Below are 21,769 nucleotides of genomic sequence, written 5' to 3' on the forward strand. Positions count from 1 at the left end.
AACCAGTGGTACACAAGTGCATCGCCTCTGAGGTGAGAAACGGCCACAGGAAGAGACACAGGGCTGCAGAACTACTTCCTGCAGAAGGCTGAGCACACACTCTCCACCCCTGCTTCCTGTGACGAGCGCTGTAGCTGATGAAGGGAGCACTCGCTTCTCTGTGGTCTCCAGAGCTCTTTCTACTCGTCCAAATCACTCGTCCTCTTAATTATTCACAGTGTGAGAGAGGAGAGTGAGATCAGAGTGAGACACTGACAGCGAGCGTGAGATCAGAGACACTGACAGCGAGTGTGAGATCAGTGTGAGACCCCACGTGAGAACACCCTCACCGGCCTCCTATTTCTCTGCAACAGAACCACAGGAAATACTCTCAACCGTCTTCTTACTGGAGTCCCAGACCTGCTTACTCAAGCCCCAGGCTTATGGTAAGATTTCTACTACGGTCTAAAGCAACAGGTACTTTAAAAGGATCACTTAATGACGCCGGACTGCTGTGAATTCTCCAGACGCGTCTCTGGAAGGATAAACAGTTTATCCCCCGAGGTTCGTCCAATTTGCTAAAATTGTCCGGGTCCTTAGGACAAGAAAGAAAATGCCAATACATATTCTGCAAAGCTGAGCAGTTGCACTCGGCTAATTTGGTGATCTAGACAGTATGTCCTGTCTTGACAAACTGTCTCCTGACAACCTGCATACAGCACAGCAGTTACATCTTTGTTATATATTTTTCTTAAGCTCTTCACATTTTAAGAATCGATTTCGATTTCAGGGCAGAACAGGAGAAGGCCTTGTCACCCCTCGAGTGTAGACGGGCTTGGGGGGACAGTCAGGAGAGCAGAGTTAGAGGAGCGAAGGTTGTGAGGTGGGGAGCAGGGCGATAATAGCTCAGACAGGTACTGAGGGGCCGAGTCACGCAGAGCCTTACAGGTGAGCATGAGGATGGTAAAGTCCACATGGGATTTGACAGGAAGCCAGTGCAGGGACTCCAGGACAGGAGTAATGCGCTCACTTGCACAAGACCCGGGTCAGGATTTTGTGAAGACATAACAACAAAATCGTTTTGATATAGTCACGCAAAAAAAGGTCCGCAGCCCCAGCCTGTACATTCAGAATCAAGACGGGGGGTCTGGTCAGGTAGCTAGCTAGCTGCATGAAGGTGCTTTCGAAAGACATCAGGCTGCTCTCTGACTCCACGTCGCAGCGCTGCTTTTTAATCACCAGTAAAATTCTGCAACTGGCCAAATTCCCCCCCCCCCAACCACCTTTACCAATCATGGCTTCTCCTCCCCCCCGAGAGCTGGTGTGTGGTGAGAGTACTGTGCGCACTATGGCTGCACACTGGTGGCGGTAGTGGGATTCCCCATGACCTGTAAAGAGCTTTGAAAAGCGCGAGGAATTATCCGTAGGCTCCGAGTCAAGACAGGTGGCTCGCAGCAGACACGAGACTTCCTTCTCAGCCACGTCAAGGTGCTTTGGAGGGAAAGCAGGCCGCTCTCTGACTCCACGTCGCAGCGCTGCTTTTTAATCACCAGTAAAATTCTGCAACTGGCCAAATTTCCCCCCCCCCCCACCACCTTTACCAATCATGGCTTCTCCTCCCCCCCAGGAGCTGGTGTGTGGTGAGAGTACTGTGCGCACTATGGCCGCACACTGGTGGCGGTAGTGGGATTCCCCATGACCTGTAAAGAGCTTTGAAAAGTGCGAGGAATTATCCGTAGGCTCCGAGTCAAGACAGGTGGCTCGCAGCAGACACGAGACTTCCTTCTCAGCCACGTCAAGGTGCTTTAGAGGGAAAGCAGGCCGCTCTCTGACTCCACGTCGCAGAGCTGCTTTTCAATCGCCAGGGAATGCTGGACCTGTTCCCCCAGCGGCCTGGCCAAATATACATACACACAGCCTTCACTACAACCTTTATATTGTAACGCAACGGGAGCTCAGGCGGGCGCCCTGGCCGCATCAGGTCGGCCCCATCCCGACTGAGGCTCGAACCCGGGACTCCCGCGTCTCTCTGCAGCGACCCAGCCCGGTGAGCTACAGAGAGATCTCTCTACAGCCTAGTAGCTGTAGTCCTGCTATCACAGGGAAGGGCGGTGACGTCACCTGCTCTGGTACGCCGGCTCTTACACAGTACCTGTCGGCCGTAAGCGCTACAATATGGAGAGCGTATGCTCTAAGCTGTCGTATTTTCTGGTTTGTATAATAATAATAGTAATAATAATAATAATAATGATTCTGCATTGTGTCCGTGACACACGTGCCGGTTTTAGATGTTTTTCCAGCTGAGAAAGAAGTCTCCCAAGACACGGGCCAGAGTGAGTTTTGAGGGGGCACAGCCACGTCCCCACCGTGCGGAATCGAACCCGCAACCCCTCAGAAGAGACCCCCCCACTTTTCGAGGTGCAAGAGGGAGAAACTCAGTCTGACTCGGACGGACTAAGCGGCTCCGGCGAATGACGCGTTATGAGGCGTTGCACCGGTTTGTTTGGTTTTTTTTGCCGGACGCGACAACACGCACCAAACCGGCTTCGGAAATCAAGGCGGAGAAGTGGGAGGCTCGACGAGACATGGGAACCCCCCCCCCCAAAAAAAGCACACCGGCTCCCCTCGATCACGGCCCACCACCGCCCCAGCCTGCTGTGCCCACCGCGCCCTGCCTCAACTAACACACGCACGCCGCCTCCGTCCCCCCCTGGAGTCGTTTCCTGTCCCTCCATCTCCGCCAGGACAGCACCCCGACTCCCAGAGCCAGGACGACACACAGCAGGACTTGGAGACCTCCAGGCCAGCGGGCACCAGGACTCGAGCCTGCAGAGAGAACAGGACACAACAGGACTGGAGCTCCTATTGTAACAGACTGGTCTACTGGACTGGGACTGGAGCTCCTACTGTAACAGACTGTTCTACTGCACTGGGACTGGAGCTCCTATTGTAACAGACTGGTCTACTGGACTGGGACTGGAGCTCCTATTGTAACAGGACTGTTCTACTGGACTGGGACTGGAGCTCCTATTGTAACAGACTGTTCTACTGGACTGGGACTGGAGCTCCTATTGTAACAGACTGGTCTACTGGACTGGGACTGGAGCTCCTATTGTAACAGGACTGTTCTACTGGACTGGGACTGGAGCTCCTATTGTAACAGACTGTTCTACTGGACTGGGACTGGAGCTCCTATTGTAACAGACTGGTCTACTGGACTGGGACTGGAGCTCCTATTGTAACAGACTGTTCTACTGGACTGGGACTGGAGCTCCTATTGTAACAGACTGTTCTACTGGACTGGGATTGGAGCTCCTACTGTAACAGACTGTTCTACTGGACTGGGACTGGAGCTCCTATTGTAACAGACTGTTCTACTGCACTGGGACTGGAGCTCCTATTGTAACAGACTGTTCTGCTGGACTGGGACTGGAGCTCCTATTGTAACAGACTGTTCTACTGGACTGGGATTGGAGCTCCTATTGTAACAGACTGGTCTACTGCACTGGGACTGGAGCTCCTATTGTAACAGACTGTTCTACTGCACTGGGACTGGAGCTCCTATTGTAACAGACTGTTCTGCTGGACTGGGACTGGAGCTCCTATTGTAACAGACTGTTCTACTGGACTGGGATTGGAGCTCCTATTGTAACAGACTGGTCTACTGCACTGGGACTGGAGCTCCTATTGTAACAGACTGTTCTACTGCACTGGGACTGGAGCTCCTATTGTAACAGACTGTTCTACTGCACTGGGACTGGAGCTCCTATTGTAACAGACTGTTCTACTGCACTGGGACTGGAGCTCCTACTGTAACAGACTGTTCTACTGCACTGGGACTGGAGCTCCTATTGTAACAGGACTGTTCTACTGGACTGGGACTGGAGCTCCTATTGTAACAGGACTGTTCTACTGCACTGGGACTGGAGCTCCTATTGTAACAGACTGTTCTACTGGACTGGGATTGGAGCTCCTATTAATCAGTCACAAATTCCTCTCTTCCTTATCCACTCACCCTCCACAGTGACGATCACAGTGCTGATGGTGTTTCCCTGAAGGTCCCTCACTGTGTAGCTCCCCTGATCAGACGCCCTCAGCTCCTGCAGTCTCAGCTCCTGATTGTCCACTGACACTCTGTCTCTGTACTGGGGGACACAGCTGGCTGTGCTGTTCTGGACAGAACACACTGAGGTCGAGTTTCCAGCTCCTGCAGGATCAAACAGCACCTCCACCGGCTCTCCAGTGAACAGGGGGACAGACAGAGAGGCTCCAGCCTGCAGGGTGACATTGTCTCTGCGAGCTGGAAGACAATCAGGACAGAGAGCGATATAAGAACCCCCTCTGTCAGGAGTGGAGACCACTCTAGTCCCCCTGCTGTAGACCTGCTCACCCTCCACAGTGACGATCACAGTGCTGATGGTGTTTCCCTGAAGGTCCCTCACTGTGTAGCTCCCCTGATCAGCTGGTGTGAGGGAGCGCAGTGTCAGAGAGCCGTCCTGCACCCACACTCTCTGCCGACTGGGGATCCCATGGCGGCCCACGTGCGCCTTCTTGAATTTGGGGTCGTCGTTCTCCAGGTACACAACCGTCCCGTTCAACAGGAGCGCCACTGGCCCGCCAACGCCGAGGGGGACCGAGAGATCTTCTCCGGCCCGCCTGGTGTGACCTTCCGTCCGAGCTGAGAGAGGGGCACACAGGCAGAGGAGGAGGTCAGTGCTCAGCTGGATCGGATCTGTCCTGGGGGGGGTCAAAGGTCACAGGCGCAGGACAGCGCGTGCTCCCCTCACACCCAGACCGAGGACCTGGTTATCAGAGCGGGGGACGGGACAGGACACCCCAGCCCCACCCCAAAAACTCCAGCGCCTGTAGGCTGCAGGACTGCAGGACCCGGACTGGCAGCATTCCCGGATCACTCCCACCTCCCAGAGATCACTCCTTTTAACACCAGCTGCTCCGTCGTGCTCCTGCGGGACACGGCGCGGGATTACAGAGCTGCCCCTGTGTCCAGCGTTCTTCCAGCCCGCTTCAGACCAGCTCTGGGCATGCAGGGGCAGGTGTCTGGGCACGCAGGGGCAGTTACCTGTGTGGTAGGTGTCTGGGCACGCAGGGGCAGGTGTCTGGGCATGCAGGGGCAGTTACCTGTGTGGTAGGTGTCTGGGCACGCAGGGGCAGTTACCTGTGTGGTAGGTGTCTGGGCACGCAGGGGCAGATACCTGTGTGGTAGGTGTCTGGGCACGCAGGGGCAGATACCTGTGTGGTAGTTGTCTGGGCACGCAGGGGCAGTTACCTGTGTGGTAGGTGTCTGGGCACGCAGGGGCAGTTACCTGTGTGGTAGTTGTCTGGGCACGCAGGGGCAGATACCTGTGTGGTAGTTGTCTGGGCACGCAGGGGCAGTTACCTGTGTGGTAGGTGTCTGGGCACGCAGGGGCAGTTACCTGGGCATGCAGGGGCAGTTACCTGTGTGGTAGGTGTCTGGGCACGCAGGGGCAGTTACCTGGGCATGCAGGGGCAGATACCTGTGTGGTAGGTGTCTGGGCACGCAGGGGCAGTTACCTGTGTGGTAGGTGTCTGGGCACGCAGGGGCAGTTACCTGGGCACGCAGGGGCAGATACCTGTGTGGTAGGTGTCTGGGCACGCAGGGGCAGTTACCTGTGTGGTAGGTGTCTGGGCACGCAGGGGCAGATACCTGTGTGGTAGTTGTCTGGGCACGCAGGGGCAGTTACCTGTGTGGTAGGTGTCTGGGCACGCAGGGGCAGTTACCTGTGTGGTAGGTGTCTGGGCACGCAGGGGCAGTTACCTGGGCATGCAGGGGCAGTTACCTGTGTGGTAGGTGTCTGGGCACGCAGGGGCAGTTACCTGTGTGGTAGGTGTCTGGGCACGCAGGGGCAGTTACCTGGGCACGCAGGGGCAGATACCTGTGTGGTAGGTGTCTGGGCACGCAGGGGCAGTTACCTGTGTGGTAGGTGTCTGGGCACGCAGGGGCAGTTACCTGGGCACGCAGGGGCAGTTACCTGTGTGGTAGGTGTCTGGGCACGCAGGGGCAGTTACCTGTGTGGTAGGTGTCTGGGCACACAGGGGCAGATACCTGTGTGGTAGTTGTCTGGGCACGCAGGGGCAGTTACCTGTGTGGTAGGTGTCTGGGCACGCAGGGGCAGTTACCTGGGCATGCAGGGGCAGTTACCTGTGTGGTAGGTGTCTGGGCACGCAGGGGCAGTTACCTTTGTGGCAGGTGTCTGGGCACGCAGGGGCAGTTACCTGTGTGGCAGGTGTCTGGGCACGCAGGGGCAGTTAGCTGTGTGGTAGTTGTCTGGGCACGCAGGGGCAGTTACCTGTGTGGCAGGTGTCTGGGCACACAGGGGCAGTTACCTGTGTGGTAGGTGTCTGGGCACGCAGGGGCAGTTACCTTTGTGGCAGGTGTCTGGGCACGCAGGGGCAGTTACCTGTGTGGCAGGTGTCTGGGCACGCAGGGGCAGTTACCTGTGTGGTAGTTGTCTGGGCACGCAGGGGCAGTTACCTGTGTGGCAGGTGTCTGGGCACACAGGGGCAGTTACCTGTGTGGTAGGTGTCTGGGCACGCAGGGGCAGTTACCTGTGTGGTGGGTGTCTGGGCACGCAGGGGCAGTTACCTGGGCACGCAGGGGCAGTTACCTGTGACGCGGAGATGAACACTCCCCAGAAACTTCATCAGGCCGTCCGTCCCTCTGTAGAAGCACTCGTACAGCCCGCTGTCGGAGAAGGAGGCCTGGAGGAGACTCAGGGAGAAGTCCCCCTGTCTGACCTTCTCCCGGGACACCTGGGCTCTGGGCTCGAACCCGGGGCCGGGAAAGGCTCGTCCGCTGTGGAAATCCAGCACAGGCCTCGTGGGGGTTTTCCACTGGACGTGTAACTGGTCCTCGGGGATCCCAGCGGCTGGTGTCCCATCACAGGGCAGAGTGACCGAGTCCCCGACTGTCAGGAACACTGGGACTGGAGCTGCTGAGGCTGAGAGAGACAGCAGCACAGTTACACAACTGCACACACCCTCCGACACACAGCTACAGACACCCTCAGACACACAGCTACACAGCTACATACTGTACACCCTCAGACACACAGCTACACACACCCTCAGACACACAGCTACACAGCTACATACTGTACACCCTCAGACACACAGCTACACAACTGCACACACCCTCAGACACAAAGCTACACAACTACATACTGTACACCCTCAGACACACAGCTACACACACCCTCAGACACACAGCTACACAACTACATACTGTACACCCTCAGACACACAGCTACACAGCTACACAGCTGCAACACAACCAGTCACACCCTCAAACCCCGAGCAACACAACTACACACACCATCAGAGACGCACAGCAGCACACAACAAGACACTGTCAAAAGACACACAACGGAGAGAGAGAGAGAGAGACTGAGACACACAGAGAACACAACTCCACCGCGCTCTTGCATACCGAAAACACCGGGCAGAACTACACAACAGCCCCACTGTAAATCAAGAAAACTCGACTCACCCGGGCGATGTGGGACCACCAGTACGATCAGGACCACCAGCGCGGCGCGCATCCTGCGCAACGACACAAAAAAACACGCTCAGAAGCCTTTCAAAATTCACATCCTGCTGGGTCCAGACAGCCGCGGCTGGTCCGGCTTGTTGTCTGATCGCTGCCTCTTGGCCAGCGGGCGCAGTGCGTGTGCGCTGCTGGGCAGGAGGGAGAGAGTCTCTCTCCGGACCAAACAAAACCAAACTAAAAACAGAAAGACATCCCGCACAAGACCACGGCGAGCACGAGTCCTCAGCCGCTCCTCGCTGTGTTCTCCCAATTTCTTTTCTTTATTTTAGCGAGACAGACAGACAGACAGACACACACACACACAACAACGGAAGACAGAGCTTACGCGGAGTGTGGCGCGGAGAAGCAACGGCGTGTTTCACCCCAAGCGTCTGGCGAACACGGGCGGACACTCGCGACTCGGGAGATCTCCGTGACCAGACGCCGGGTATTGATCCGTGACGCTGGGAGCACGAGGATCTCTTCACGGGCTGACTAAAGTCTGCCATGAGGGGATGGAATAGGGCTTCTCGGGCTCGGAAAGTCACCAGTTTCCCGGGAAGGTTGACTCATGGTTTTTTTTTTTTTTAAAGAACTTTCGCTTTCTTTTTCCTCGGTTTCTTAGACCATTTCTGATGTCACGTGGAAATCACCCGCCGCAAGCCAGCGGCCCTGGGAAGCCCCAGGGTCTCGGCTTCAACCACAGGGCTGGGCAGCCTGTTCCCCACCCCCACCCCCCTCTGTGTACAGAAGAGCCTCCTGTCCTGACTGGAGGAGCTCACCCAGCTGTGTCTGGAGAGAAGCCAGGGTCTCGGCTTCAACCACAGGGCTGGGCAGCTTGTTCCCCACCCCCGCCACCCTCAGTGTACAGCAGAGCCTCCTGTCCTGACTGGAGGAGCTCACCCAGCTGTGTCTGGAGAGAAGCCAGGGTATCGGCTTCAACCACAGGGCTGGGCAGCTTGTTCCCCACCCCCGCCCCCCTCTGTGTACAGAAGAGCCTCCTGTCCTGACTGGAGGAGCTCACCCAGCTTGTTCCCCACCCCCGCCCCCCTCTGTGTACAGAAGAGCCTCCTGTCCTGACTGGAGGAGCTCACCCAGCTGTGTCTGGAGAGCAGCCAGGGTATCGGCTTCAACCACAGGGCTGGGCAGCCTGTTCCCCACCCCCGCCCCCCTCTGTGTACAGAAGAGCCTCCTGTCCTGACTGGAGGAGCTCACCCAGCTGTGTCTGGAGAGAAGCCGGGGTATCGGCTTCAACCACACAGCTGGGCAGCTTGTTCCCCACCCCCACCCCCCTCTGTGTACAGTAGAGTCACTCACACACACACACACAGACACACACACACACACATCTCATTAAGGCGATGTCCTCTGATTGCTGGCCTTCTCCCCCACCGGTATCGTCTCTGAAGCGTCACGAGTGTCTCCTGTGTCCCGCCCCACCGTCCAGACTGAGGACGGCACGGGTGGCCGTGGTGCAGAGTCGAGCGCTGAGGTCCGTCCGACGCGCACACGCACACGCACACGCCACGCCGCAGTCCGACTTATATGAATAAATTCACTTACAGAGCTCTCTTACTTGAATACCCACCCGCTGAGAACTTTGTATATTGCAAGTCCCCGCCGCGTTACGGCGTTCGTACTACTGCTGCTACAGTACCACCAATACTAACACTACTACTACTAATTATAATTATTAATAATTAATAATACTCACGTTCAGTTCAACGGCGTTTCTGAGTCGGTGTCGCTCGACAAATGTGAAGCGACAAATGAAAGTGAATGATATTATCTCACTAGGGAGTCCCCAACACCCCGACTGACACACTCGGGGGGAACCCCCTTTCACTCTGGGGGAAGTGGGGTGCTTTCTTGTTTTAGTTTTTTTAGATCGCGAGTTTCTGTCGCGGGGGGGGGGGGGGTCATCCAATTTCCCACTCGTCCGACACTCTCGGGGGGGCGCGACGGTTTCCACGCACTACACCCAGACATCAAGAAGACGCGTGGGGGGGGGGGTGTCGCTGAGGGGTTCCCCGCGTCCTGCAGTTGCTGCGGCTCGCGTGGGATGTCAGCGCCCGAGGACGAGAGGTGAATTTTCCCTGTTAGCGGAAAACGACGACCGTCTTTGCTCTCCTCCCGCACAGAAACTGAAGCTGCGGGGTTGTTATAGTCTCTATTTGTGTTCTTATGGGCGGTCCTGAACCACACAGCTTCGTAGTGATGAAGGTGCTCTTTATCGACACGGTGCTCTTTAACTCCTGCGACACTACCTCAGTCACTGCCCCCCGATCTACTACCCTCTCTCTCTATATACAGTATATCTACACTATTGACATATCCGTGTTCTGTATCATCTGTGCAGTACAGTATATATACAGGTTGAGAATCCCTTATCCGAAATTCCTGCGACCGAAAGTGTTGCGGATTTCGGATTTTTGTCGGATTTCAAAATATTGTTATATCTGCTTCTGTCAAATGGGACAGCTTGGGGATGGGACCCAGGTCTAGACACGATATCCATTTACATTTCAAAATATAATGTTTTGATTAAAAGGTTACAGTACACGTACTGTACGCCATTGGTATTTTATTTTTTTACTATACAGGTCTGAAGTTTTATGTAAGGTAAGAAAACAAAGCATTGAATAGGATTACAGGTACATAAAATGAAAACTGAAAAAAGATAGCATTTTATTTTTAAAGGAATGTACAAGTACAGGCAATGACGCTAGTCAAGTTACACTCATACATGGGAGGTGAAATTCAGATCTCCCGTAAAAATAACGTTTTGTACTTACCGTACACCCCAAACAAAACGAAACTTGAGGATCGCAGCTTACAAACTTGAAGATAAATGCAGCTCCCAGACATTACAACTACAGCAGGTGCGAGAAACTCGAGGGAGGGGGTACGTCATCGATGACATCCCTGTGAGCTGGAAAGTCCGGTAAGTTATTTGTGGAAAAAAAAAAACTTTTGGAGGTTTCCGGATTTTGACATTTCGGATAAAGGATTTTCAACCTGTATTGACATATCCACGGACTGCAGCATCTGTGCAGTACTGCCACTAGGCAGGATCACACTCTGCAATATCCTGACAGGGGGCGGAGTTGCCGAGTCAGTACGTCTTCGCCATAACGTTCGCCGACCTTCAGAAACAGACGCGTTTAGAGGTTACAAACCAGAAGGAAGCCCTTCAACCATTTCATTACATCGCTGAGCCAAGGCGAATCCCTCCCAGCTGTGTCTGTGTGAGAGAAGCCGGGGTATCAGCTTCAACCACAGGGCTGGGCAGCTTGTTCCCCACCCCCACCCCCCTCTGTGTACAGAAGAGCCTCCTGTCCTGACTGGAGGAGCTCACCCAGCTGTGTCTGGAGAGAAGCCAGGGTATCGGCTTCAACCACAGGGCTGGGCAGCTTGTTCCCCACCCCCACCCTCCTCTGCGTAAAGGCGTGTTTTAGTAGAATCTGCACCACATCTAAGGGAGCTGTTCACACACGAAGGCCAAAAACACAGCAGTCGGCTTTTCCAAAACCACCCTCTTTCTCGCCAACTCGACGCCGGGGACGACCGCCTCTTGCGCCAACACGACGACACCACGCAACCCCGCCCCCGACCCGAGGTGGCTGGGGGGGGGGGGGTGAAGGGCAGGCGCGGGGGCCCACGCTCGTCAGTGTCCGAGCCGTTGCGCGAGATGACGGGAGGGAGGCGTCGCGCGGCAGCGTCTCTGCTGCTCCTCTTGATCCGTGAGTACCAGCGAGGGCGAGGAGGAGGAGGAGGAGGAGGAAGGTGATGGGGGGGGCGCCCGAGGTCTTCCGGCCTCTGTCCCGACAGCCTGACTCACCTCGCCCTTCCCCGAGTCTCTGGTCCTGCTGCAGCTGAAGTTCAGCGGCTCGTCAGCTGATCGATCGATTGATTGGGCCGCCGGGTCGCCGAGACAGAGTGTGGGGCGCCCCCGCCACGGCACTGGGGTCTCGGTACTGCCTCCCGGCGGTGCTGGGGTCCGGACTTGAGGTGCGGTCTGTGTGGAGTCTGCATGGTCTCTCTGTGTTCTCTGTGTTTCCTCTGGGGGCTCCGGTTTCCTCCCACAGGCCAGAGACAGGCTGGTGGGTTAATGGGCTTCTGAGGTGAGTGTCTGTGTGTGTGTCCTGTGATGGACTGGCGTCCTGTCCAGGGTGTGTGTGTGTGTGTGTCCTGTGATGGACTGGCGTCCTGTCCAGGGTGTCTGTGTGTGTGTGTCCTGTGATGGACTGGCGTCCTGTCCAGGGTGTCTGTGTGTGTGTGTGTGTCCTGTGATGGACTGGCGTCCTGTCCAGGGTATGTGTGTGTGTGTGTCCTGTGATGGACTGGTGTCCTGTCCAGCGTGTGTGTGTGTGTCCTGTGATGGACTGGTGTCCTGTCCAGGGTGTGTGAGTGTGTGTGTGTGTCCTGTGATGGACTGGCGTCCTGTCCAGGGTGTCTGTGTGTGTGTGTCCTGTGATGGACTGGCGTCCTGTCCAGGGTGTCTGTGTGTGTGTGTGTGTCCTGTGATGGACTGGCGTCCTGTCCAGGGTATGTGTGTGTGTGTGTCCTGTGATGGACTGGTGTCCTGTCCAGGGTGTGTGTGTGTGTCCTGTGATGGACTGGTGTCCTGTCCAGGGTGTGTGAGTGTGTGTGTGTGTCCTGTGATGGACTGGCGTCCTGTCCAGGGTGTCTGTGTGTGTGTGTCCTGTGATGGACTGGCGTCCTGTCCAGGGTGTCTGTGTGTGTGTGTGTGTCCTGTGATGGACTGGCGTCCTGTCCAGGGTATGTGTGTGTGTGTGTCCTGTGATGGACTGGTGTCCTGTCCAGGGTGTGTGTGTGTGTCCTGTGATGGACTGGTGTCCTGTCCAGGGTGTGTGAGTGTGTGTGTGTGTCCTGTGATGGACTGGTGTCCTGTCCAGGGTGTGTGTGTGTGTGTCCTGTGATGGACTGGTGTCCTGTCCAGGGTGTGTGAGTGTGTGTGTGTGTGTGTCCTGTGATGGACTGGTGTCCTGTCCAGGGTGTGTGTGTGTGTGTGTGTCCTGTGATGGACTGGTGTCCTGTCCAGGGTGTGTGTGTGTCCTGTGATGGACTGGTGTCCTGTCCAGGGTGTGTGTGTGTGTGTGTGTGTCCTGTGATGGACTGGCGTCCTGTCCAGGGTATGTGTGTGTGTGTGTCCTGTGATGGACTGGTGTCCTGTCCAGGGTGTGTGTGTGTGTGTGTCCTGTGATGGACTGGTGTCCTGTCCAGGGTATGTGTGTGTGTGTGTCCTGTGATGGACTGGCGTCCTGTCCAGGGTATGTGTGTGTGTGTGTCCTGTGATGGACTGGTGTCCTGTCCAGGGTGTGTGTGTGTGTGTGTCCTGTGATGGACTGGTGTCCTGTCCAGGGTGTGTGAGTGTGTGTGTGTCTGTGTGTGTTCTGTGATGGACTGGTGTCCCATATACATGTACAGCTGTGTGTGTGTGTGAGCGAGAGAGAGAGATTGTGTGTGTGAACTCTGAAAGCTACACTATTGGTCTGACATTCGTTGCTGTGACAGCGACCACATCCTGGCAGGAGCAGATCGGTTTCGCTAACAGGAAGGGCCCCAGCCATCAAAGAAGCAGAGGCGCATAAAATTAACCCCTGACACGCTACTCGTAAGGCAGGGGACGTTTAATGGTCTACCGAAGGGCAGGACGCCCAGCGTCGCGGTCAGATCACCTGTGTTCACTCACTGATCACCCGTGTTCACTCATTCACTGATCACCCGTGCTCACTCACTGATCACCCGTGTTCACTCACTCACGGATCACCCGTGTTCACTCACTCACGGATCACCCGTGTTCACTCACTGATCACCCGTGCTCACTCACGGATCACCTGTGTTCACTCACTGATCACCCGTGTTCCCTCACAGATCACCCGTGTTCACTCACTGATCACCCGTGTTCACTCACTCACTGATCACCCGTGTTCACTGTCCCCGCGGCTGCAGGCGCTGCTGTCCAGGAGAGCGTCTCCGGCGGGCCAGAGGTGAGAGCGACGATCTGCGGGGAGACCGTCACCCTGCCCTGCGTCGTCGGGCAGCAGTACGAGGTCATGTGGTTCGTCCAGCGCTCGGACGGGACGCTGGCTCTGAGCGTCCTGGGCAACGCCAACACAGCGAGCGGGCAGACGGACCCCTTCACCTACGTGAGGAGACCGGACTCTCGCTTCAGCCTGGTGCTGAACTCCTCCACTAACTCCTCCAGTCTGAGGATTGAGAACGTCACAGAGACAGACCAGGGGCTGTACTACTGCACCACCAGAGAGAGGGGAGAGGTACAGATAGGAAAAGGCACCAGGCTGGAGCTCGGCGCAGGTGAGAACTGGTCCTGATACAGTAAGAGAGTGTCTTCTCATGTGAATCTTGAAACCTTCGATATGTGCTAATTAATAATGGCTCCTCACACTTCTAGAGCTCTTTTCTGGACCCTCCACTCAGAGCTCTTCCCAGGTCAGGGGGATCCCCTCCAGCCCCCCCAGTGTGCAGCCCCACCTGGATGATGCTCCAGTCCGCTCAGCACACAGCAGCTCTCAGTGGGGAGGAGAGCAGAGGGATGGAGCCAGTTCAGAGAGGGGGGTTATTAGGAGGCCATGATGGGTCAAGACCAGGGGTGTATTTGACCAGGACACTGGGGTAACACCCCTACTCTTCTCGAGAGACGCCCCGGGATTGTTAATGAGCACAGAGAGTCAGGACCTCGGTTTTACGTCTCATCCGAAGGACTTCGCCTGTTTACAGTCCAGTGTCCCCGTCGCTACACTGGGGCATTAAGACCCATACAGACCGCAGGGTGAGCGCCCCCTGCTGGCCTCACTGACACCTCCTCCAGCAGCAGCCTCAGCTCTCCCAGGAGTCTCCCCTCCAGGTACTGGCCAGGCTCACACCTGCTGAGCTCAGTGGTGAGCTGCAGGCTGATATGGCTGCTGACATTATTAGATTATTTATTAGATTAATGTGTCATTATTTTTGTGCATGTTACTGTTTGTGATATCTATTTTCTATCTGTCATACAATATGTCTTGATATGGTTTTTTTTTAACTAGACTACACCAAACCATACCAAACCATATCAAATTGAACTATAGCACAGCACACCAAACCATATCAAACCAAACTATACCAAACCATAACAAATTCAACCATACCATACCAAAAAACCAAATCAAACTTTACAAAACGAAACGAAAATATACCAAACCAGACTATACCAGATTAAACCAAATGAAACCAAACTACACCAAACTAAATCAAACTATACCAAGCCATAACAATTTAAACCATACCACACCAAACCATAACAAACCAAGCTTTACCAAACTATATCAAACTAAACTATACCAAACTAAACCACACTAACCCAGACGTATCCAAACTAAACCGAACTAAACCACACCAAACAACACTAAATCAAACTTAACTAAACCAAACTATACTAAACCAAACTATACTAAACCAAACCACACTAAACCAAACTATACTAAACCAAACCAAACTAAACCTAACCAAACCAAACTAAACAACACTAAACCAAATTAAACCAGGCTAAACCAAACCACACTAAACCAAACTAAACAACACTAAACCAAATTAAACCACACTAAACCAAACCAAACTAAACCAAACCACACTAAACCAAACTAAACCTAACCAAACTAAACTAAACAACACTAACCAAACCAAACCAAACCACACTAAACCAAACTAAACTAAACCAAACTAAACAACACTAAACCAAACTAAACCAAATTAAACCACACTAAACAAAATTATACAAAACCAAACCACACTAAACCAAACTAAACCTAACCAAACCAAACTAAACCAAATTAAACCACACTAAACAAAATTATACTAAACCAAACCACACTAAACCAAACTAAACCTAACCAAACCAAACTAAACCAAATTAAACAACACTAAACCAAACTAAACCTAACCAAACCAAACTAAACCAAATTAAACCACACTAAACCTAATCAAACCAAACTAAACCAAATTAAACCACTAAATCAAACCAAACTAAACCTAACCAAACCAAACTAAACCAAATTAAACCACACTAAACCAAACCAAACTAAACCAAACCACACTAAACCAAACTAAACCTAACCACACTATACTAAACCAAACCAATCTCTCTCCCGCATCGGGACGCTCGTGGGGTGGTCGTGAGGCGCTCGAGGTGGGCGTCAGGGCACTCTGGGGGATACTGACCATCTCCCTGTCCCCTGGTCAGGAGGAGAGGAGCCCAACTGCACCAGTCAGAGCCCCCCACCCTGCGGTGACCCGGGGGTCCCGCCTGGGGGCGCCCTTGCGCTGTCCGTGCTGCTGACCGCCCTGCTGACCGCCATCCTGACCGCCGCCTGCCTCCGCTGCAGACCGGCCTGCCGAAAAGGCAAGGAGTTTGGCTTCTCTGTGTCCCTGCTGGAAGATATGTTGGACTGTGCATTTCTTCTTTCTTTCTGTGATTACAACTGTGGTTGGCGGGGCGACACAGTGGTCAGCCGCACCACGCTGGTGCCCTGGGTTCGATTCCCAGACCCTGGGGGAGGGTGCTGTCTGTGTGGAGTCTGCATGTTCTCCCCATGTTAGCGGAGGTTTCTTCCAAGTGCTCTGGTTTCGGGCTGGTGGGTTAATGGGCTTCTGGGAAATTTGGCCCTGTGAGTGTGTGTGTCTGTGTGTGTGTCCTGTGATGGACTGGTGTCCTGTCCAGGATGTGTGAGTGTGTGTGTGTGTCCTGTGATGGACTGGTGTCCTGTCCAGGGTGTGTGAGTGTGTGTGTGTCCTGTGATGGACTGGTGTCCTGTCCAGGGTGTGTGTGTGTCCTGTGATGGACTGGTGTCCTGTCCAGGGTGTGTGAGTGTGTGTGTCCTGTGATGGACTGGTGTCCTGTCCAGGGTGTGTGAGTGTGTGTGTGTCCTGTGATGGACTGGTGTCCTGTCCAGGGGGTGTGAGTGTGTGTGTGTCCTGTGATGGACTGGTGTCCTGTCCAGGGTGTGTGAGTGTGTGTGTGTCCTGTGATGGACTGGTGTCCTGTCCAGGGGGTGTGAGTGTGTGTGTGTCCTGTGATGGACTGCTGTCCTGTCCAGGGTGAACCCTGCCTTGTGCCTGTTGCTTGCTGGGATGGACTCCAGCTCCCCTGTGACCCTGGACTGGAAGAAGCAAACAAGGATCTCTTCTGGAATGACTATAGATCTGTAGTCTATATAGCGCCTTACCTCTACAAGTAGCTGAGACTCATCTCTGGAGGACGAGGTGGCTCGTCTGCGTGCGATTCATGCCCCGCCTCTCTCTTTCTGCACGACAGGCCCGCCCGAACCCGGAGCCGGGGACCCGCGCGAGGCAGGAAACAAGGTGAGGAGCCCCACCCTGTCTGCGCATCGCCTCGAACCCGCGCCCAGATCCGCCCATCTGTACATTCACTCGTCCATCACCAGCACATTCACTCATTCACCCATCTGTACATTCACTCGTCCATCACCAGCGCATTCACTCATTCACCCATCTGTACATTCACTTGTCCATCACCAGCGCATTCACTCATTCACCCATCTGTACATTCACTCGTCCATCACCAGCCTATTCACTCATCCACCCGTCTGTACATTCACTCGTCCATCACCAGCGCATTCACTCATTCACCCATCTGTACATTCACTCGTCCATCACCAGCGCATTCACTCATTCACCCATCTGTACATTCACTCGTCCATCACCAGCCTATTCACTCATCCACCCGTCTGTACATTCACTCGTCCATCACCAGCGCACAGTGGGTGAAGGGATGAGTGGATGAGTGAGTTTACAGATGGGTGAAGGGATGAGTGTAGAGATGGGGGGTGAGTGAGTGTACAGGTGGGTGAAGGGATGAGTGTAGAGATGGGGGGGTGAGTGAGTGTACAGGTGGGTGAAGGGATGAGTGTAGAGATGGGGGGATGAGTGAGTGTACAGGTGGGTGAAGGGATGAGTGTAGAGATGGGGGGGTGAGTGAGTGTACAGGTGGGTGAAGGGATGAGTGTAGAGATGGGGGGTGAGTGAGTGTACAGGTGGGTGAAGGGATGAGTGTAGAGATGGGGGGGTGAGTGAGTGTACAGGTGGGTGAAGGGATGAGTGTAGAGATGGGGGGATGAGTGAGTGTACAGGTGGGTGAAGGGATGAGTGTGGAGATGGGGGGGTGAGTGAGTGTACAGGTGGGTGAAGGGATGAGTGTAGAGATGGGTGGATGAGTGAGTGTACAGGTGGGTGAAGGGATGAGTGTGGAGATGGGGGGTGAGTGAGTGTACAGGTGGGTGAAAGGATGAGTGTGGAGATGGGGGGGTGAGTGAGTGTACAGGTGGGTGAAGGGATGAGTGTAGAGATGGGGGGGTGAGTGAGTGTACAGGTGGGTGAAGGGATGAGTGTAGAGATGGGGGGGTGAGTGAGTGTACAGGTGGGTGAAGGGATGAGTGTAGAGATGGGGGGTGAGTGAGTGTACAGGTGGGTGAAGGGATGAGTGTGGAGATGGGGGGGTGAGTGTACAGGTGGGTGAAGGGATGAGTGTGGAGATGGGGGGGTGAGTGAGTGTACAGGTGGGTGAAGGGATGAGTGTAGAGATGGTGGATGAGTGAGTGTACAGGTGGGTGAAGGGATGAGTGTGGAGATAGGGGGGTGAGTGAGTGTACAGGTGGGTGAAGGGATGAGTGTGGAGATGGGGGGATGAGTGAGTGTACAGGTGGGTGAAGGGATGAGTGTGGAGATGGGGGGGTGAGTGAGTGTACAGGTGGGTGAAGGGATGAGTGTAGAGATGGGGGGGTGAGTGAGTGTACAGGTGGGTGAAGGGATGAGTGTAGAGATGGGGGGTGAGTGAGTGTACAGGTGGGTGAAGGGATGAGTGTAGAGATGGGGGGTGAGTGAGTGTACAGGTGGGTGAAGGGATGAGTGTAGAGATGGGGGGATGAGTGAGTGTACAGGTGGGTGAAGGGATGAGTGTAGAGATGGGGGGGGTGAGTGAGTGTACAGGTGGGTGAAGGGATGAGTGTAGGCGCAGGACGCGAGCCCCCGGCCCCGGGTCCGACTGGCTGCTCCGTGCTTCTGGCAGGGCGGCTGGGCGGAGCTGGAGTCCGTCGCGGTGGTGGCGCGGCGCCCGCCGAGCGCCGAAGACGTCTCCGCCTACGAGCAGATCTGGCCCGGCGGGGGGAGGTGACCGCGGTGGCGAGACCTGACGAGACCGGGGAACGTGACTGCGGCGCTTCCTCACCGGCCCCGACCCTCGTCCGCTGCCCTGCTCTTGTTCCCGATCCTCCCCCTGGCTCTGATCCGGAGTCTGGGGTTTCCTCCTGTTCCCGATCCCATTGCAGTTCCTGATCCGGAATCTGATGCTCCTTATTCTTGTTCCTGTTCCCGAGTCTTGTTCCTGTTCCTGATCCCATTCTGTTCTTTCTCCCGATCCCGGGTCTTTTCTGGTTCCTATACTCATCCCTGTTCCTATTCCTATTCTTGTTCCTATCACTTTTCTTGTTCCTATTCCTATTCTTGTTCCTATCACTTTTCTTGTTCCTATTCCTATTCTTGTTCCTATTGCTGTTCTTGTTCCCTGAAGGTTCCTACCCCTAATTCTTGTTCCGATTCCTATATGGGCAAGAAACTCGCACGAGGCTACAAGGATATTTATTCTGCTGGAGATATTTATTTGCTCGGCTTTCCAAACCCGACTCGCACAAGCTCTGAAGCAAGCAGAACTTCGGGACCCGCAGTCCGAGGTCTTACTGAGAACGTGTCCATCTCATGTTGGGGGGAGAGGGGGGGTGGTTGCTGTCATGTAGTGGGATCGTGTCGTGTAAAATGTCGTGTAAAAAAAACGTTTTTTTTCTGTTAATCGTTTCTGTTTTCAAACAAGTTTAAAATAAAGAGGAAGTACTGCAGGCATACTGGAGCCAGAAAACTGGTTTACAACAAACTGGACTCAGTCCGAAGCAGGGCTGTCCAGTCCTGGTCCTGGAGGGGTCAGTGTGTGTGTCTGCAGAGTCTCCAGGGGTCTTTAAAGCAGGGCTGTCCAGTCCTGGTCCTGGAGGGGTCAGTGTGTGTGTGTGTCTGCAGAGTCTCCAGGGGTCTTTAAAGCAGGGCTGTCCAGTCCTGGTCCTGGAGGGGTCAGTGTGTGTGTGTGTCTGCAGAGTCTCCAGGGGTCTTTAAAGCAGGGCTGTCCAGTCCTGGTCCTGGAGGGGTCAGTGTGTGTGTGTCTGCAGAGTCTCCAGGGGTCTTTAAAGCAGGGCTGTCCAGTCCTGGTCCTGGAGGGGTCAGTGTGTGTGTGCCTGCAGAGTCTCCAGGGCTCTTTAAAGCAGGGCTGTCCAGTCCTGGTCCTGGAGGGGTCAGTGTGTGTGTCTGCAGAGTCTCCAGGGGTCTTTGAATCGTCCGTGCTCGTTATTGCTGGTCATTAGCACACAGGCCTGCGGGTTTGAGCAGGAGGAAATGAAGCAGTTGAGATGCGAGGCTGGTTTCAGAAATCTGACACAGCGAGAAGGAAGCTGAGAGTTTCTGTTCTGCTAGAACAGGCTGGGATTGGAGCGGCTCTGTTTCACTTCTGTGTTGGTTTCAGAGTGTGTGTGTCAGTCTGAGTGTGTGTGAGAGTGTGTGAGTCTGTGTGTGTGAGTGTGTAAGTGTGTGGGAGTGTGTTTGAGTGTATCAGTGAATGTAAGTGTCAGTGTGTCTGTGAGTGTGTGGAAGAGTGTGTGAGTGTATCATCAGTGTGTGTGAGTGTGTGTGTCAGTGTGAGAGTGTAACTCTGTGTAAGTGTGTGTGTGTATCATAGTGTGAGAGTGTGTGAGTCTGTGTGTATGAGTGGTTGTGAGTGTCTGTGAGTGTGTGTGTATCAGTGTGTGTGTGAGTGTATCAGTGTGTGTGAGATTCTGTCAGTGTGTGTGTGAGTGTATCAGTGTGTGTGTGAGTGTATCATTGTGTGTGAGATTCTATCAGTGTGTGTGAGTGTATCATCAGTGTGTGTGAGTGTATCAGTGTGTGTGAGAGTGTGTGAGTGTATTAGTGTGTGTGAGAGAGTGTGTGTGTCAGTATGTGCGAAAAACGTGTTTTACTCTGCGTTTTTCAAAACCCGCCGGGCCACGCGATTGAAACGGGACCATCAGGGGCCTCACCTTGCAGTCTCACAGCCCGATCCTCCGGGCATTTCTGGGGTACCCCCGAGGAAACCCACCCCCCAGGGCTGGGTGATCGGTACTGATCACTCTTTGAGCGACTAACAAGGCTAACGATCATTAAACTCTGCTAATGATCATTAGTTGTTTAGGAATTTGTTGCTTAGTTGACGACAGTTATACTCTAGGTATTCTCTGGGAAACAGAGGCACTACTTTACGCAGAGGGGTGTGGGGGTGTGGAACGAGCTGCCCAGCCATGTGGCTGAAGCTAAAAGCCTGCTTATTTCTGCTCTCCTGTTTACTGTCTGAGCTTCTGTTTCTCGGTAAGGGGCTCAGGGCAGAAGTAAGCGATTACTCACCTCTCTGAGCGTGGGGTCTCTTCCTGACGAGGTGCTGACGCAGAGGTGTGTTAGATCACTGCTCTGGCAGGAAGTGAGGTCGTCGTGGGCAGAGTGTGACTGTTCAACAGACAACAAGGCTCCAGTGTCCTTACCAGAGAAAAACCACATCCTCCTCTGAGCTGCAGCTGAGAGCTGGGCTCTGGACCTGCAGGACACGGTACTGACCGACACTGACTGACCACAGAGGAGCTGGGCTCTGGACCTGCAGGACACAGTACTGACCGATACTGACTGACCACAGAGGAGCTCAGCTCTGGACCTGCAGGACAGTGTACTGACCGACACTGACTGACCACAGAGGAACTCAGCTCTGGACCTGCAGGGACACAGTACTGAACCATACTGACTGACCACAGAGGAGCTGGGCTCTGGACCTGTTCTCAGTTTAAGTTCAGGTTTTTGAACAGCTGTTTTTTTTTAAGACGTAAGAGCACTTACTGTCGTAACGGTCTGATCAAGGAGAGTGGAGTACTGCAGTACCCCTTACTGACCATCAGTGATTCAAGTCAACCTGGGAATGCAACATGACCGTAGCCACACTGCCCTCTTGTGGCCGGAGAATAGAATAGCACATCGGGAGGAAAAAGCAGGACAGCGAACAGCGGAGGTTTCGAGACCTTAAGCTGGAACCACTGCCCTCTTGTGGCGAGAGGTGAGAAATACACCCTC

General features: G+C 54.3%; 2 protein-coding genes across 6 annotated transcripts; one reads left to right on the forward strand and one right to left on the reverse strand.

The window, feature by feature from the left end:
• Positions 1-1,601: 1,601 nt before the first annotated feature.
• On the reverse strand, positions 1,602-11,470 carry LOC148813518 (hemicentin-2-like). 5 transcript variants are annotated; one of them, XM_088908124.1, is made up of 6 exons: positions 11,388-11,470; positions 7,508-7,560; positions 6,627-6,959; positions 4,370-4,657; positions 3,995-4,279; positions 1,602-2,805 (listed from the first exon to the last, which is right to left on the reverse strand). In XM_088908124.1, exons 2-6 carry the CDS (start codon positions 7,557-7,559, stop codon positions 2,660-2,662), a joined length of 1,104 nt encoding a protein of 367 aa, XP_088764250.1. In that variant the 5' UTR covers position 7,560; positions 11,388-11,470; the 3' UTR covers positions 1,602-2,659. The 5 variants fall into 5 exon arrangements, with proteins under 5 accessions (XP_088764250.1, XP_088764247.1, XP_088764251.1 ...); XM_088908121.1 differs by lacking the exon at positions 11,388-11,470 and adding an exon at positions 10,342-10,587; XM_088908125.1 differs by lacking the exon at positions 11,388-11,470 and adding an exon at positions 9,261-9,311.
• LOC148813519 (uncharacterized) lies at positions 11,222-19,467 on the forward strand. Its single transcript, XM_088908129.1, has 5 exons — positions 11,222-11,289; positions 13,523-13,888; positions 15,810-15,968; positions 16,881-16,927; positions 18,651-19,467. The coding sequence occupies exons 1-5, from the start codon at positions 11,238-11,240 to the stop codon at positions 18,753-18,755; spliced, it is 729 nt and encodes a 242-aa protein (XP_088764255.1). The 5' UTR covers positions 11,222-11,237; the 3' UTR covers positions 18,756-19,467.
• Positions 19,468-21,769: the final 2,302 nt, after the last annotated feature.

Source organism: Atractosteus spatula (genome assembly GCF_055471065.1).
Source record: "Atractosteus spatula isolate fAtrSpa1 chromosome 10 unlocalized genomic scaffold, fAtrSpa1.hap1 SUPER_10_unloc_1, whole genome shotgun sequence".
In the NCBI taxonomy this organism is placed as follows: Eukaryota; Metazoa; Chordata; class Actinopteri; order Semionotiformes; family Lepisosteidae; genus Atractosteus; species Atractosteus spatula.